General features: G+C 39.9%; 2 protein-coding genes across 2 annotated transcripts in view; both read right to left on the bottom strand.

The window, feature by feature from the left end:
- Nucleotides 1-503: 503 nt before the first annotated feature.
- LOC139698263 (uncharacterized) lies at nucleotides 504-15,506 on the bottom strand. The gene is made up of 8 exons (XM_071597137.1): nucleotides 15,357-15,506; nucleotides 13,805-14,031; nucleotides 11,686-12,127; nucleotides 8,696-8,893; nucleotides 6,601-6,906; nucleotides 4,045-4,264; nucleotides 2,277-2,443; nucleotides 504-956 (listed from the first exon to the last, which is right to left on the bottom strand). The coding sequence occupies exons 1-8, from the start codon at nucleotides 15,504-15,506 to the stop codon at nucleotides 555-557; spliced, it is 2,112 nt and encodes a 703-aa protein (XP_071453238.1). The 3' UTR covers nucleotides 504-554.
- Nucleotides 15,507-18,869: 3,363 nt separating this feature from the next.
- Nucleotides 18,870-19,207, bottom strand: part of LOC139698264 (hemicentin-2-like) — a 47,399-nt gene continuing 47,061 nt past the window's right edge. Inside the window, exon 35 of the mRNA XM_071597138.1 lies at nucleotides 18,870-19,120. Within this exon, the coding sequence (XP_071453239.1) occupies nucleotides 19,027-19,120 (94 nt within the window). The 3' untranslated portion in view covers nucleotides 18,870-19,026. The remainder of the gene's footprint in view (nucleotides 19,121-19,207) is intronic.

Genomic DNA, 19,207 nt, shown 5'->3' on the forward strand with positions numbered 1-19,207 from the left:
ACAACATGTTTTCATTAAAAGAGATCAATTAAAAAATATGCAAATAATTTTAACTCAGTGAAGATGAAGTTTTGGTGTTCTTTGGCTCAAAAAAAACTATTTAAGATCGCTGGCTGGTGACTGATCGCTGCATGGTCCTCCCCCAATTCAAATCTTTTATTTGACCATGCCATTGATTTCTGTCCCAAATTGATGTTTGTTGCTGTTTTAGGAAAAAACATTTTTTTATTTTCTATGCACTTACCTCATCATTTTACACATCCTTGTTGAAAAAGTAATGAAGCCTCGATATGGAACGGCACCGTGTCAGAAAATTTTTCCTCTCAAACACTCCAGACAGCTTCAATAATTGCCAGAAACTTATAGAAAGTTACGGCACATCAAGGGCTTTTCGAGTGAATATGAGTGGGCAAAAGAAAATTTGTCAACAAAAAATATCTACGAGCCAATATAATTGGGCAATTAAGTATTTTTTATTTAGAGAACATGTATTTTTCCTTACCAGCATATCACATTATAATCATCCATCGTTCGCCACCACCACGGAAGTTAACTCACAGGTCTTTTATGAACATTAATATCTCTGCAAGCTGAGGATTCACGTCGGGCATTGCACGCAAGCGGTTTGGCAGCTTCTCAAAATCCACTGTTTCGATTTCGTGGGGAGGGTCGACGGACCTAGCGGCCAGGAGACCGGGCTGATTCTTAGCCTCCTCTGGTGCTGACTCCGACGAAGCCGACATCGGGGCGCACCCCCCGATCAGCCTCTCGCACACGGCCGCTATCCCGCTGAATGTCCGGAAATCGATGCACTGTGGCGGAGCGGCGATTTTGGTGCTGGCTCGCTGACAGGAATCCGAGTTATGAGCGCCGTATCCAAATATCCGGAGAAAGTATTCGGCTTGCGTCTTCGTCAGCTCTTTTCCCATCACCTCGGACAGAGCACCTATTAGACGCTACGAGTCCGCAATAGAAATGCAGGTAACCACTATTATGGGCTGTGCCTTTTAAATGGGCAAACAAATGTTCAATATAGCGTGATCATAAATCGCAGTATCCAAGATATATATCTTTTAGGAAGGACCAAATTTAAACGCCTTTTCGGAGAGAGAGCAAATCCCCCTCTCCTCCAGGTAGTCGCTAAATTAACTAAAATTGAAATTTTGGAACAATCCGACCATTTCTGACCTTAATTAGTCTTTTTCATATTTCTCAAAAGGATAACACTGTTAGGAATTCTTCCGAGAAGGGTAATTTCGTGCCAGGTCTAAGGTGAGCATGTGATATCACCACTTCGGCAAGAGTTTTCACGCAATGGCAAGGGGATCCTATGGGCAGAAGCCTTCAATCTTTACTGTATGCTCGTTGCATCAATTTGAAAAGAGAAGAAACCTTCCGCATCATTTTCGGAGCTATCTAGACCAGTGGTTGCCAGCCATTCAAACCTAATGGAGCATTTAACTTATAATTTGGGATGCAGCGGGTCAATAAAAACTTTTGTTAAAGGTACAAACATCTATAACATAAGGCTCATGAAAGTTCCATTTCCATTATAATAAATGGAAATTACAAATGTGTAATCATAAAAAAATGACTAAAGTTTTTTCTATTGTTACAAAATTGTGTGATATGCGATACTGTTTGTTCCAATCGTAAACCATTGGTTGGCGACTGCTGTTCTTGACTACCGCCGCTAACACACGCGATGTTAGAGGCGGGAGTCAAGAAGGGGGCCTTCTATAATACATGCTCGACCCCTAGTGCCTTCGCCTTCACGTTTCAAGCCGGGATTCCAATGGGATGGGCTAATGATCCACCTTTGGGAAATCTTTTTGACTTTCATAAAATTCAAAATAAATATTATGCATGGAACTGGCACTCCTTTGGAATACTGGTTGTTTCCCGAACATAAAATTATCTACAATAGGGTGGATTTCAGTTTCCAAATTTAGTTCTATTGGTTTTTTAATTTTATACATATTTTTAAATTTTCTTCGCAGGAGAAAATTCTACACGGACAATTATTTGCTGGTAGATGAATACACCCCCTGAGAGATCCTTTAAAGCCCCTACTGCTGGGACGCTATTTTATCAGTATTGTTGATATTTCACACCGTATGCAATTAACCCTCATATGCCATTCTTTTGAACTAGTCAAATAAAATATCTCGCCCGCTGCAGTTAACATTACTCTTTTAAATAGGCTACAAGGAGATAGGTTTTTAAGGATAGTGTCATATTTTATCAAGACCGATGGAATAGTGGAGGTCACTTACATCAATATTCATAGATCTCTCCTCTGGGTAACCTACATCATCATCCTCGTCGGGCTCTTCATCATGTTTGTCTTTGTTTCGGTGGCGGTTGAATACACGATTGTACAACATGCGCCTCCCGCTTGATAAAATGACGTAATCCTTAGCATAACCCAGTGGAGTCATCACTGAAATATAAATAGAATTTAATTATTAAGGACAGAATAAGAGAAATGAACATGTAACTTTTTTCCAGTCGCACGAAAACTACGATAATTTGATAAAGTTCGGTTTAAGTTTCCGCCCAGTGACGTCACGGTGGGAGGATTCCTGCTGTCCTCAGGAGCTGTAGAGACTATTTGACGAGGCGCAACGACATAACTCCTTGCTCATGGGACATGCGTGAGCAAGGTGTTATACTGCCTATCCGGTAGACAACGGATAGCTACTTGTATAGGTTCCCTTTTGCCTGGTGATGAGCATGGCCTCGTCTATGCGCTGCGGAAGGTGCGAGCCGGTCGCTGTCTTAGTAATAAGTTGGTGAATAAATGGGGTGACAGGAAAAATAAGGCCGTGGGGATGGGATCTGGTGTTGATAGTTCCTGTTGCTGAAGACATGTGCGGGAAGGTCCTTGGGTTTAGAGCGTCCTCCATCAAAGAAGGTATACAAAACTTGTGTTTGCTTTAATGTTTAAAGAAGCACTAAATTGACCAGTGTACGTCATTTAAGTAGTTACACGAATACCCCTGAGCATCCCCATCATGCAAACTCATGTGTTTGCAAACCCTTCCCTTTGCTTAGGATTAATCAGCATATGGATTACCTCACTAAACCGATAATGCATGTACGATTACCTCACTAATCGTACATGACTTCCCACCGTATTTTTAACGAGGGAATAAAGGTAATTTTTTTTCACATGTTCCAACTAATATTCAAAAGCTAATCTCGTTCCTGAAATATCGATTCAGTTCACTCAAGCATGTAATGCGAACTCATAATTTGAATATTCACACAAGTTACGGGGTCTGACCCAAAAATAAGTATCGCTATGCTCATCGTCTTTATCAACTCAAAAAGCTTTATTTACCAAGAGTTTGTGCCTCAGGGACAGACAGTGAACAATAAGTCCTACGTGGAAGTCTTCTAAGGTTGCGGAAAAGTGTAACGCGTCAGAGATCTCCGCCAACTGGAGGCTGCACCACGACAACGCGCCGTCCCACACCGCCTTCCTCGTGACCGAGTACTTAGCCAAACACAAGGTGGCAACGCTCCTCTAGCCGTCCTAAAGCCCCAATGCGGCACCACCGGGCTTCTTTTTGTTCCCAATAATGAGAAGGAGTTTGGAAGGCGACCATTTTGGAACGCAAAAAACCGTCAAAGAGGCCATGACGAGGTGTCCGAACGAGGTTTCCGTCGACGGCTTCCAGGAAGCGTACCACGACTGGCAGAGGCGCTGGCATCGGTATGACGATGTGCAGGTACAAGAGTGCCATTTTAAAGAACTTAAGTAATGTGTGCTCTGATCTGCAATAATTTTTCCCCTGATTATTCTACTTATTTTTGCGACAAACCCAGTACTATCGTACAACAGTTACGTTAATGGACACAACTCCCAATACCACCTTCTACCATGGCTCGCTTCCGCAAACATGGTAGAATTTTTTTTAAAATCCACATGTCACGTAAACAACAAATTTTGTAGCACCCGATCACACGATTGCAACATGCTTTGCTGTGGGCATTGGAATTCCGAAACTCTCGGCGAGGAAGCTGTGGATTCCTCACCTCTGAATTCCCTGCTGTCGAACGGCAACTCAAAGCGAGCCGACTGCCTTGAAAAGGTGCGGGGGAGATTGAGCCACAGGTTGGTCGGCTCTAGGCACCAACTCTCCAAGCCGTGTGATTGGTGAACGCCGCCCATACTCACCATCTTCTCCTTCTTCCTGCTGTGGTGGTGAAGTTTCTGCCACTTGGATTTAAGGGCCTCCATGAGCGCTCGTTTTCTCTGCAACGCGACAATAGCACAGGAATGCCTTGGATACAAATATCTATCTAATGTCCATCAGAGTTACAGGTTTGGGAATGTGATTGTAATCATGCAATGAATAAGAGATATGACGGAATATTTTTATCTGTGCATGCAGCTTAGATTACCATCATGCGCTTCTCATGGGTGTGCGGTCCGTTCTTTCTTACTTATTTGATCACTTTATTTAACGAACTTTAAGGCTCAAGGCCCTGAGTTTCCCTTATTTCCCACTATCTTCGTGTGTTTGAATGTCCAAGTAGGAATTAGCGTTTGGGGGGCTTCATGTATGAGGCGTGCCACCGAACGCTAACGAGAACTATTTAGGTTTTTCTTTATGAATGGTCTTCTTATGAAGTCTTAACAATTACTCCTAGCTATATGATTGAGCATATGTTTCGAGCCTTCCATGCTTGTTGGAGAGTTAAAATCGATGGATATCGATGAGTAAAGTGTCTGGTGAAATTCTGACTTACACGTACGTAGAAAACCAAATTACGAAGGCTTTTCAAATGTTTAAACGGGCTTGTGTGGAGTACTACGCCAGTCATACGTAATTTCACGTGGGGTAATCGAGTTTTTAGTCGGGCCAAACATTCACCGAAGACGCTCCCGAAACTGAGGGTCATGCAGCAGTTTGCCGTTTGCGTCATGTGTACTGACAGATAGGTCAGAGAGAGAGAGAACCAGGCGACAGTCTGTCAGAGTGAATTTCAGGTTGCACGGTTAAATATTGCCCTTTATCTCCTCCTACAGTATATACTGCAATACGTAGTGTTTTCATATCAATTTTCCTATCCACGATATTTTGTACATTTTCTTGTCTGATACGGTAAATGGGAAGCAGACTAGTCAAATTCAATTTTTTAGCAGGATAACAGTTAAAGCCCAGCTAATTTCTTTGATATTTTAATGATATGCATAAAACGATGCTCCACGGAAATTAATTTGTCATGAAAATAGTTTTGAGATATCCTACTATTTTAATATTTTTTCAGTAGGACAAGATAGAGTTCGGTTGTTACCGAGGTCATGGCGGGGGAGGAGAGAGGATTGTTGGAAGAAATTCAAAATAGGCAGGAAAGAAGAATACTGAGCATTGGAATTGGCGATGGGATGTTGAAGATAGTGAGAGAAGGGAAAACGTTGGACAAACAAGTAAAGGTGGGGAATAGGGAAAGCATGTCGGACGGAATGAAAGGAGGAAGGAAGTATGCGGAATTGAAGAGTCTTATTGTAGTGTTTAGAAGTCAGGTTGTGTTTTGTTATGAGAGGCAAGGGAATTATCGTTTCCTTTGTGTAGGATGTGTCCATCCAAAACCGATCTTAACCAATCGAGTACCCATTGATAATAATAAGGCATACCCTACTTATCGACCCAATACCTTTCTGTAAATAGTGAAATTCATTTTTCTCATTTCAATAATTATTTTTTGTTATGATTCAGTTAAAATCTGGAAACTTATAAATTTAAAAATTGAATCTTCTCAAATACTGTTAGACTACGAAGTTCTGATTCAATTTTGGCAGCCCTTTTCTATTAAGTGGAAGGCAACAAAAAATTGATCTAAATATTCATTATCAATCCTTAGGCCCAAAAATTTCAAAATCTTTGGGGTAGAGCATTTGGCTGCTGACCGGATGTTCCTGGGATCAAACGCCGGCCTTTCAAAAATCCCATTCAAAAACCCTGACGGTGTCATTTTCTGTAAACTGGAACTCCGAAGGGAACCTCAGCCGGCACAAGTAAAGGAGCTGACGCCTTTCTTTAATGCGCGAATTTCCCGCCTTAGGGATTAGTTCGACCTAAGCTCCACCTTTGAGTTAAGCGCTGTGAAACTGGCGAGAGCTGAGCGCTGGAAAGGCAGGAGCAGGAGTTAAGCTCATTACTTCTTCGCCTGTGCCACATAGCATTTATTAAGTACATTTATTACATACGCTATCACCGCGAGGATCAACAGATTCCGCGAAACATTTTCCTATGATGCATTATTTCTCCGGCTTCAAGGTAGCATTAGATTTACAGGTTTATTTCTTTGTTACCTCATGACGACTCGCAGGTGTTTCCTTGTGAATTTTAAATTTAGTTTCACACTTTTCGCAATAATTACTAAGCTATTGGAGTCTACTCAAATTTAAAAAAATCATTTATATATTAAACACACGAAATCTACCTCCTGAAGGGAATCTCCTTTATGATTGAATGATAGGTGAATGAATAAGGTTAGTTACGTCGCATTGTGAGAACTAACCACCGGCGAAAGTCATTGAAAGTACACGCGGGAACCGGGCCAAACTGAAATGATTATAATTACCACGGAGCGAAACTCAGCCTCGACCGTCTCCCGGTCCAGCTCCCTCTCCAAGTGGCGGAGAGCCGATGGGTCGAGGAAGGAGCCCTCCTCGTCCCAATCGTCATACTCGTCCCTCCCGAGGGTGGACTCCATGGTGTAGGGGGCGGCGGGCGATGCCCTCGTCTGGGAAGTCGAAGGCCTCGTGTGCGGCACCGTGGACAGCTTACCGTCCCTCGAATCATAGGCGTAGAGGGCGTCTTCGGGGGTGGCCCTCGATGGGCCCCGCAGGCTCATCGAGGACGTGCCGTCTCCCGCTAGAGTCGATACCTTGGGGAGGGATCAGCGATATCAGAGGCAAGAATGAACCACTGGTTTTCTTAAGGCTAATCTCGGGAAGTTTTTTTTAATATTATCTGAACGGTACCAGCGACCTTTCGTCCACTTTGCATAGCTAGAGAAAAGATTCGATTTGACTTGGCAGTTTATACAGAACTCCAAGAAAAATCTAACGCTTTAGTGTTAGGTGTTTCGGAATTCTGCAAGGTACTAACTTACTCGGTTCTATTTACGACAAGCTTGATAGTACGTTTAATGTTCGGTAATGACCTCAGAATGAGGAAGTGCTGTTTGCTGTGGTAATACACTGTATGGTATAATTAAAATCTTTACCTTTATTTATTGTACTAAGAGATATTCTCAACTTTTGAAGGAACCCCGGAAACATTAAAAGAATGCTACAGTTTTTCATAAAATATCAAAACTGACAATATAAGAAATAATTAAGAGTTCAACTCGTCAACTAATCTAACCAATAATATGTGGGGAAGTCCACAAGAACGTCTCGAAAGTAGGTTGGCGCTAGGCTTTATTATTATTATTAATATTAAAAATCCACATTTGCTGATAGACAGTGTCAGGTGGAACACAAGTCCCAAGTAATCACAAAAGATAATAGATAAAATCAGCCAGTAAAACAAAAGTACACCTCCTTTAAACCTCCATTGGGTACAATAGTTGGTGGATTCCACATAAGCGAAATATATCTATGATATAATTACTACTTAACTTTTCATTCGAGTTTCTAAAATGGCCATACTTAAATTATACACTATAGTGTTTATTATTAGTAAATATTGTCATGTTGACAAACATCAATCCAATCCCTCAAATCAAATATTCTGAATGCCAAGCAAGAAAGAAAAATTTAAGACAAAGTTTTTCACGCAATGTGTGGTGAAGAATAAGCCTCTTTACTTTAAGTATAAGACACCACGAGAAAACTCGCAAATAATGATATAAAAGAATATACATGGGAATTATTCCTAAAAATTTTGAGAAACAGTGAGGGAGTACAGTGAAAATAGAAAAAATAGTTAAATTAATTAAATACAGATTTTCAATCATCACTTACCGCAATGATACTTGAATTTTTTCCAAATAATTGCAGCATAATCTTCTCATAAAGTATTTGGAAATAATTGCAATACATTTTTTGTTGAATAATGAACAGATTTCGAATTACGTTTCATTTTAACCCCATTCCAAATGGATGTACATATATATGTGAGATATGACTTCGCGAAAAATGGATAATGCCGGTCGAAGCGGCATCCCCCATTCGTAATAACTGAAACAGGTAATTATCAGGAAACAGGCATCACCTGTCACACTTAAGAGGAATCACCAATGCTACTGCAACTCTATGCGATCGCCAATCACCATCCCTTCGGCAACTCTAATACATATTGTTTCCAGCGTCAGGTCAAAGAAATAAACATTCAATTTGAATGGACATTCCACACGAAAAAATAGTTTTGTTTGACTGTACAGGCCCTGTAAATCGGGTGCATCAATTTCCAGCCGATAAGCTAAATATTTACACTGCAGCTGCGATATCTGCAGTAATTGGGAACCCAATTTCATTTAATGAAGGCCTGGAGCCCAGGTTCTCCACGGGTCAAAGGTTGAGAAACGTTTTCATGGGACGGAAGCCTTATTATTCAATGCTATTGATCATATTGATGTGACTCGTTCTCGCTAAAGTTAATTGAGTGTTTTTTGAGCTCGCTTCTTTATGACCCACATCACCGTTGAAGGAGGCTCAAGCGCCCCTCACCTGAGTTTCCCTCGGCTCCGGCATCCCCCGGAATTCCTTTTCTGGGGTCTCGCCTCTCCCCGCCAGGAGCGAGCCCGCCTCCAAACCTCCGATGCTCTTCTTTTTCTTCTTATGCGGCCTCTTCCTCGCTCCCTTCCTCTCGAGGGTGGGCGAGAGCCGTTCCTCCATGTCCTCATCCCTGGGCGTCGGCGGCATTACCTGGCAAGTAATGATCCATTGAAATCGATGATGCGAAACACTTATCTAAAAGACGGATTTGAGCCTTTAATTTGTTTACACTCGCTTGGGCATTCCATTTCCGTTTTTCTACATGCATTTCCTACACATCAGCAATGAGAGTGGTCGGCATGAAAACTCCCCAAATTTAATCGATGATGCTAAAATGGCCAAAGGGTTTTTCGGGTACATAAAAATCAAAGCACTCTATGATTTGAGAACTAAGGTTTCATGATGAAATTTGAAGGAAATTCAAAACACAGGGGTACATGAAAACGAGGTCTGTTCAAAACGTTTTCGAACTTTTGTGTGGCGAGACTCCAGTTGGTTATTTTTTAATCCACTTGAAGACGTTGTGTCCGCGAAAACGTACCAAATAACCCCCTTCAACCACTTTGTTGATATCTTGCTCTGTTAATTATTTACGGCTGCGTATGTGGAGGGATATTCATGGAGTTAGGCGAAAAATCGGATCCACGGAAATGAGCTCTATGAAGGAGCAGCGCTGTTCTATGAAATTCTGCGTGAAACTCTGCAAATCCTTCACAGAACTTTTTAGTTGATTACCAAGGTTTATGGTGAGGGTGGTGAGGACACGCACCGAGTGTTTTATGAGTGATTTACTCAGTCCAAAAAGGGGCAGCAATCAGTGGAAGACGACGATCATTCAGGAAGACCATAAACGTCGACCAACCCCCACATCGAGATAGTGAACGATCTCGTTCGTGCAGACCCACATTTGACTGTCAGGAAACTTGCAGAAGAATTTGACATATCGATTGGCTCGTGCTAAGAAATCCTGACTGAAAAATTGAGGATACATCGAGTCACCGCCAAATTCGTGTCTCGCCTGATGACAGCAGACCAGAAACAACATCGAGTTCAAGAATATCAGGAACTATTTGATCGAGCTGAAGAGGATGAAAAATGATCCTGTTTCATAACAAGTGATGAGTCATGAGTTTATGCATATGATATCGACACAAAAGTGCAACTTTCAAAATGAATTCATAAAACATCGCCCCACCCCAAAGAAGCTGGAAAAGTTCCCGCGAATATCAAGGTGATGTTGACTGTTTTTTTTCCCGATGCAATGGGGGTTGTGCATCACAAATGCATCACAAGAAAGTGAACACGGAGTACTATCTGAGTAATGAAATGCCTGAGGGAGAGAATAGTATCAGGCGAAAATGGCCCGCACTTTGGAGGAGCGTTGAGTGTTTTTTTCACCACGACAAAGCGCCGGCTAATTCTTCTCTCACAAATTTTAAGCTTTTATCCAAAAATAAGACAGCTGAATTAAAAGGAACGGTAACTACGGCTGTATAACTATTATGTGTAGAATCGACCCCAGCCGTACTCTTAATAGTGGGCAAAGGATATGGTGAGGGAAATTAGAGAGGAAAAATAAATTAAAAAATAAAATGATCTAAGAAGGTTAGAACAGTCAAACGATTAAACCAAAATTCGATAACACACGCGTTCTGGCTAAGGTGTACTAGATGGTATTGACCCTCGCCTTTATAAAGCACTCACACACCCAGTACGAGTGATTTCTCCCTGCGCCAGCGGCCCGCTAATCACACGTAATAAAATAAAAGCAAATTAAGCACGCACTCTCTCGCTTGGATGTACTAAATAGTATTGATCCTTGTTGGTCTCAAGCACTCACACACCCAGGGCTTGCGAGAGATTTCTCCCGGCGCCAGTAGCCCGCCAATCACTCACTTGCTTGGGTATGCGTAAACGCCTTAAATTTCACTCACCCCAACATGTCTTCACAGGAATCTCTCCCGACGTTAGTCCTGTAATTCGCAATTTGGAAAAGGTAAGTAAGGGGCCCAAAAACGTTTTCAGAGTTTCTGGGCACCTCCCTTACCGTTCCCAATATGCGAGTTACAGGAATAAGGTTAAAAAATAAATAAATTTTATTTTTTAATTTATTTTAATTTATTCTTACTCTCTATTTCCCCTCGCCGTATCCTTTGGCCACTATTAAGAGTACGGCTGGTGTTGATTTACATATAATAAGACAGCTGTGCCTCCCTATCCATCCTACTCACCAGACCTGACACCATGTGACCTTTCCTGGTCCCCAAACTAAAAACCTCACCCAAAGGAATAAGATTTTCCACCATTCTAGAGATTGAGAAAAATTTGACGGAGGAGATTATGAGCATTCTGGAAGAAGCGCTCCAGGACTGTTTCAAAAAGTGGAAGCAACTTTGGGATAAGTGTATACGTACGTTGGTGAGGAAACTATTTTGAAGGGGACCCTGACCAATAATTAGTTAATGAAGTATTTTTTTGCAATAAAGAAGTTCGGTAACATTTTGAACAGACCTCGAACATACGTCATGGCACCAATTATTGCGACAAAATATTTCATTTAGTTTGGTCGAGTACAATCCTTTGCATTAAATATAACTCAGTATAAACTTTACCCATCTTAGGTCTTTAAGTCAACTGTTATTTGAACCTCCACCTCAAGTTTATTGGATTTTTTTAGTAATAGTAGATTTACATTACAATATTTCTCTGAGGATGTACGCAATAGTAAACCTCTAGTTTACTTGACGGAAAATACTCTCGAAATAAATGTTGGCAAGCGGAACTCAAAATGATAACGTGCCCACGTTACCATTGTCGATATCCATGATCGAGTCCTCGGACTCGTAAGATGAGAGGAGGGAAGCATCATATAATATTGAGCCGATACGACAATGAATAATATTTAAAGTCCTAGCAGTTATACGGCGGGGACATTGACTTACCGTTGTTCCAACCTGACCACCTTGACCGCCGACGCCTCCCGCGGTTCCCGCTTCCGCCCCTCCTTTCGCTTTTTTCTCCGGCTTCTGCCCCGCTTTCTTTTTGGCGGCGGCGGTAGGTGCTGCGGCCAGGGTCGCTTTGGGCACTGGCTCGGTCTCCGCTTGCTTTTGAGCCCGGGGTGCCCCTTGCTGCTGTTGCTTAAGTTTGCTGTTCCCCTGTGGCGAGATTTTAGAAACCTTTCCAGCTTTGGGAGCGTTTTTTGGCGAGTCCGATGATGTCGGAGAGGCACTCTGCCCTCCTCTGGATTGTTGCGACTGCCAGATGCCGGCATCTTGACTTTGGCTTCGTCTCAGATCCAAAACGAGCATAGTTTTCTGGCGCTGAGGAGCCTGCGGTCGATAAGGTGGATCAGGTGTCTGAGATCTGCGAGATGGCATTCCATACCTGCCAACAGGAATATTGAGAGGGTAACAATTTTTCACTTATAAACTATGACGGCATTTAAGTAAAGCCTTTCGAAGCATAAAGAGTACAGGTAAGTATCAAGAATGTAACAACCATTAAATAAAGCTATTGCAACGCTTACAAAATGTTTATTATGAGATGTATACAAAGCTCTGATTTTCTACTGAGAAGCGTATTGGATTGCGTCCATCTCATTTACATTAATGATTGTTATTGAGATATTTTTATCATGAACAGAGTAGAGATCTCATTCAAGTAGCAAGCCATAGCATAAAAAAATAATTTAAAAGTCAAGATTCCGCTCACTGTCGCAATAGTTCCTTCGCTAGTAGATATAATGTACATTATCTGAACGAAGTAATTATTATAAATCCTCCGCATCAATTTAATTCTCGGATAGGATCTGCTGGTTAATGAGATAGTATTTTTACGCATCCCAAAAAAATTAATTAAAATTTTTCTCTCCTAACACTGCACTTTTCCTACCAATTTTCAATCGTATTTTCGTTTCACCATTAACGATTAAAGGACTTTGGACAGTGACTTAAGTTTTAAAAATGACCTTATGACTCCTCTCAGATGCCACCATTATTGCTATCTCAATGAACGGAAATATTTTTAAAATAATTATTCACCAGTTAAGAAGCCAACTTGAATTTAATCGCAACACAAAAAACTTTTTCAAGTAAATCTGTACCAAAACAGACATTCGAAAGTTATCTAAGGGAATTGTAAATTTATTGAAAAAAACAATTCAATTTTTTCCTAATTAATTTCATATTTTAGGTTGAATATAACTGCGCAGTAGTTTTTTTTATTAGGGAATAGTGATTTCGATGCGTGGTGGTTCTAATAAAACCATACCTTTCTGAATGTTGGTAAAGAATATATAGATGCTTGGCTTAGACTTGACAGAAAACAATAGCATGATGCAATTTACGAAGATTACATCGAAACACAACAAAAATATATCAAATTGAGTAGTTTTAGGCGTGATGTGGTGGAATTAAAACATAATAAAGATATTGTAGGAACAATTTTCCACTAAATAAGTTGATTGTACGACCGGGTTTCGATGTGTTACATGCTATTCAGGTCACCTGAAGATGATTTAATACATCTAAATCCGGTTGTACTATTAAACTTATCTAGTGAAAAATTGATACGGCCTTTTCTTTATTACAAATATATCAATTCTGATTATATAATATGGTAATTGTTCTCATGAATATAATATTTTTTGCTTCACAAGTTACAGTTCTATTGACTATCATTTACATTTATTAGCTTATCTTCCTGCTTCATTTTTTATTTAGATTTAGTTTTTTTGAATGTGATTGTTATGATGAATATTTCCAGATGAACATTAGTTCGGATCAACTCCTCAGGCTTGCTGATGAGGAGCACAAAGCATCTTCGATTCTACTTTTAGCAGCAACCTTTATGGCACAAATATTTAAAGAAGACCCGACATATTCTTTCTTCCTTCCAATTGGACCGGAAATAAATTGCACTCTCAAAATTTCAAGTGCATAGCCGATCGGGGTAAATACGAGTACTTATTCCAACTGATACCAGCTGGAGTGATATCCGAGCTTTGCTTTCGTCGTCCTTCGAGGAAGTAAATTAAAGCTGGTTGCATCGCCAGAGGCATACCTTCGTCTGGACGAATTGGTGGCCGATAAAGACGGAGGAGTTGACACGTAGAAGAGTGAGTCCGTCTGCCCAGAACGGGTGGCCAGGTGTGTGTCGGAAACCGAAGAGGAGAGGGTTGGTGTCAAAGGCCGGGAGTCCGTCTCCGTATACCTTCGGAAGAGCTCCTCGGGGACATCCGCCTCTTCTTCGTCATCTTCGTCCTCCGCCCCACTCTGTAAACGATCTCCCTTTCACAGGAGTGACGAAAAATAAAAGAGTGAGCGAGTGCCTAGTATACATTCCTTTCCCAGCACGAATGCCGCTACGACATGTGCACGTACATTTCACCGGCGGCCGGATGGTCTCTACGGTCGTTTGCATTTACGATGGGCTGAATGCTAACGAGAACACAGAAATAGTTCCAGTCCCACTATGAGTTTTGAGGAAGGTTTACTATCAGCGTAAGTGGATGTTGCTAATGCCTTCCCTGGGAAAGGAAAAGCTCCCGTGCAGGAGTCCTAAAGCCCTGCTCTGACTCTCATATGTGAGTCCACCTCCCCGACTTTTCTAGGGTTTTCAAGGCTAAAATTTGGCCTTTACATCGGACAATTTAAAATGGTCACAATTACAAACACCTAAGCCCTAGGTGGAGGAAAACCCACCCAGGCGAATGGCGAATCGAACCCGCGACCGAATGGCAGACGAGGAGGTTACCCCGCCGCCGGCATATCATGTTGGAATAATCACAGTAATGGTATGATATTTTAGGATCTAATTACTATTAATACAGAATGTCTAGGACTTTAAATGCAACTCTTACTTTTCACACCAATAGAAACTCGGCTACACTTAAACTATGTAGTCTAATTACAAGCAAATGGTTTATAAAATATAACCGCGTGATATTGGATTCCTTAGTGCCCAAGCGTGCATTCTCGGGTTAAGTTTTCGCCCCGAGATTGGTGGTTGGATGTTGTAATCACGTTCAAGGCTTTACAATCTCTCATTATCAACTTCCATTTCACTTTTAATTATTTTGCTGCCACGCTAAATGGGCAATGGTGACAATCTGAAAAGGATTGAAACTTACCAGTGCTTAGTAAGTATATAGATACCAATTAAGTTAAAGGTCGAGCGTAATTTAATTAGTAAAGATAGATAATTTCAATGGATATTTTTTTGTGGCGAAAAATTCTGGAATTCTCATTGCTGTGCTCGCTGTACCTAAGCTAGGTACGGCGATCTAAATCACTTAAATCTAGGTAAGTAACGTCTAAAAGCAATAAATTAATAATCATTACTATATTACTATCCCATTTTTTATCCTACTCAAATTAAAATTTTCTGTTAAACTACATCAAGGGAACTGCCATTAATGATGTTTCAAAATCGGAGCACTGAAAACTATGACGAAATTTAATGATGAATTAATGAGTAGTATACAAACATTGTACCTTCAACCTTCATTCAAGTTGATTGTTCATTCAGGAAACACTAAAAAGCTCCTACCTCTGAGCACTATAACTGAAAGAAGTTTAGGATTTTAATACCTGATTGGTTCAGGGAGCGTTACCTTGGCAACCTGCAGCAGCCCCTGCACCGCCGATGGTGGGGCTGGATGGTTACAAAGAATAGAGCAGGCTGCTCCCGTCCGTCGAAATGGGTTGGGCAGGTCGGCCAGAGGTCGGTACGTAAATGGGGCTGGAACGGCTAAAGGAGGCATGGCGTCGATAAAACTGGTTTCCACCTCCAAAGACCCTACCGGCTTAAATCCCGAATATGAGGATTTTGAAATTTACAAGAATTAAAAGCTATACTAGAAATTTTAAAGCTCATTCTCTCATTAGTTACAGTTCATGTACATCAACCAAGAGAATTTATTTAACAGGCTTATTCGGGCGAATCTATCATGCACAATAAAATAATAAACGCAAACTTTAATGGATTTAATTGAATGGAAGAAAATCATAACAGTACATCGTTTACAGTCACGTGAGCAAACATGACTTAAAGAAATAAATTTAGATACAATTAGATTGTATTGAAAAGTTTACGTTGTTTAAAATAACTTATACAAGCTTGGATATTTCAATTGGTAGATACGTAACCCACCACCTAAAATACTACCAGAAAGGCGTATTCCCAAGAAATTTTGTAACTATATCGTATAGGTCAGCTTTCAATCCACAAGGAAAAATTAAGACGAGCCACATTCCTCCAAAGTCTAGAATATTTTCTATTCTTAATCAAAGATTTTACCTTGAATATAAAAATACACGAGAGGATGCATAACATTTGGATTACCCAATTCCTTGAAGACAAGTTACGTCGTATTCCTATCAAATTCTCATTGCGTCTTAATACCGGCAGCAGAACTTTTTTCTTATAACATGCTTCAAACCGCCAGTTTGCAACCAGATGATTATTTTAAGTTAGTTCAAAAATGTGCAACATTGACCAAGGCTCCGCTTATTATCAAAGAGAAAAAACCTACGAAAATGAAGGAAAGAGTAACTGACGTGTTTGGAACCAACCGGTCAATATTATTTAGCACGTTAATTTTTCTGTGCATTATTGAAAGTAATTGTGAATGATATTAATTCGATATTTCTTGGCGTAACGACGGATAAGCATTGATGTGAAAAAATAAGTATATGGCCATTCCATGTTAGACTCCGCTCTAAATAAGATCATAACTATAATATAAGTAAGGTTACATCAAGCTCTGCGAAAGTAAAGAATATGGGCTTTGGTATCCGACTTTACCAAATAGTTTGCTTTCCTGACGGGTCTCTTTTCGCTCTCTTGTAATCCAGTTCTACTGATGAGGACCATTTCAGCGGATGAGAAAAGAACACTGCTGGAAAAATAAACACAGAGAAATTCATGCTACAGATAGGCGTAGCGTTTGTTATCGATGTGTTTCCAGGACGGCGGCGTTTGATCAATAGGTACTTGCCGAAAGAATCATCAGGTGAACTCGTAATCAAGATGACTCATATGGCGATCAATTATAAAGTGGATTCTCCTTATTCACTGCCCAGGACTGCCACATGCCAACGATCCCCACTCTTAAGATTCGGCTTCGAATCCTCTCAGGCAGGTCATGAGGAAAACATTTCCCACGTCTCAATGGCATTGGCGAAGGGCGCGTAAAATAAATGCATGAGATATACTGCCCTCAGGGAAGGCGCGTTCATTCGAATGTCCCACATTGATCACCCCCAATATAATGCCACCGCGGTTACCGTGGAGGTTGGTTACGGTGACTTTATCTCTTTTCTAGATGGCATCACGTTTCACTAATATTTTTCCATTACTCGTATTTCACAATGGAAATTATTCATTCAATTTTTTTCCTGCCAAGTCATCAACTCTCAGTCTAATGAAAAAGATGTGATGCTGAAAATATGGATGGTCGGAAAGTAGAGGCCCGATTTTTACAGTCTAATCGGTAACGCGCAAGCAGGTAGAACAGAGAATCACGGGTTCAAATCCCACGTTCAGCACGGGAGTTGTGTTGTTGTGCAATTATTTTTCTTTTGTAGAGTGCTCAGTAGTGGGATATTGACTCAGTCTCCAACACTAATTCCTATTAATTTTTCCAAATCAGATCTACGTAATGACAATTATTTAATTATATTTCATGGTTTGTGTGAAAAAGACGTCAAGGGATTTTCCATCTCTCTTGCAAGGATTATTGCTTATTATTGATTCATTGAAACTACATTTCATTATAAGAGGAAAAATCCAAAATGCATTATTTTACAAAAGGTTTTGTTGGCATTGACGTCTAAGTGGGAGAAGCTTTAAAGTACAGGTCATCTAATTGATTACTATTATCTGCAGTTCCATTTTGCTCACATTCAAGTATACATGGCAATAGTTATTTTTCTAGCTGCATTCACCTTGAAAAATGTAGGGGACTCCTCTACTCTTATAATTTTAATATTTAAAAGATGGTATTTCCACACTAATTTCAACCAGGGATCATTGTAGATTTTTGCCCCATCCAGAAATGCTTGTGATCTGATAAGGGATGAGAATCAATGTAAACAAACTTAAATTTTTGAGAAAGAGGAAGGCTTAAGTTATATGATAAAATTAAAAAACAAAAACTAAGAGTAGGTGAAATATTACAGAGAATAAACTGGAGGAATTGGAAATATCTTGAAACTGTTTTGATCAAGATGATCAAAGTACATCAGATATAAAAAGAAGAATTATATTAGGTAAGGAATTTTTCATAAGGAGGGGAATTTGGAGGGGAGCATGACAGGGATGTTGATCAAGGATATCAAGATATTATTAGTGAAAACTTCTATGCAGAGAGTAGCTTTGCACAGTATGGAAAGTTGGTCTTTGAAACAAGACAATAGGCATGGATTGGAGGATTTTGATATGTCAGTAAGGAGAAGGATGACAAAGGCAAAATTTATGGAAAGGAAAACAGATGAAGAGGTATTAGGCATGGTGGGGGAGGAGAGAGGACTATTGGGATAAATCCAAAGGAGGCAGGAAAGATTGATGCAGAGAATTTAGAGTTAAGCAAGGCCTAGAAATGTATCAGTGTTCAGTCTGTATCAATCCAAAACCTAGCCTTTTCCAGTAGACTACCACAAATGATAATAATATAGTTTGAGGTAATGTGTAGTCACGTTAAATGTGTGAAAACTTCATCCAATGAATCATACCTTTTAAAATTCTATAACTCCTTGATTTGATCTTTAACACAAATATAAATAAGAGAAAAATGCAAGTATAGGTATTTTTGTCCTTATAACTGTAGTGTGTGGTGCTGTAGAGTGCGGCACTGTAGAGTATTTGGTAGGAGTAATTGACTCTTGGTGGGAGTTTTTTTTGGGTTAAAATCAAAATAAGTCTCCTTGGACCTGAAAGCTGAAAAACTGTGCATCCTAATTTATCATTAATTATGAATCACTGATGAATTTTATCCACAAAATAATTAAGATTAATTCAATATAATTTTTTAGCTTTACCCATTGTCATTTTTTCACAAGGAACAATAATTAAACAATTTGGATTATTCAAAATGAATGTATTTTACATATTTTGTACATTAATGATACATTAATTATTCATTTGATACATTAGAACTTCATATTCATGTATTATTCACTCAAATATCAAGATTTGGATTGGCAAATGAATGATCATGTTTTTCTAAAAAGGTGTAACATGTTTTTTAGATTTTAAATGTTATAGTAAAAAATTCGAATGTACTAATTACCTGTTACATAAATATTTAAGACAAATTTATTAGCGTACAATACATGGTGACTATATCCATTGTATGTCAGTGCCATAACAGCAACCCTGGGGAAATTGAATACAAAAACAATAATTATTCCTTAAATTCATTAGGGAAGTTAAAGTAAATTTTGATAAATAATTTCTTTACTG

Source organism: Hetaerina americana, unplaced genomic scaffold (genome assembly GCF_022747635.1).
Source record: "Hetaerina americana unplaced genomic scaffold, ioHetAmer1.1.p SCAF_80, whole genome shotgun sequence".
NCBI lineage: Eukaryota > Metazoa > Arthropoda > Insecta > Odonata > Calopterygidae > Hetaerina > Hetaerina americana.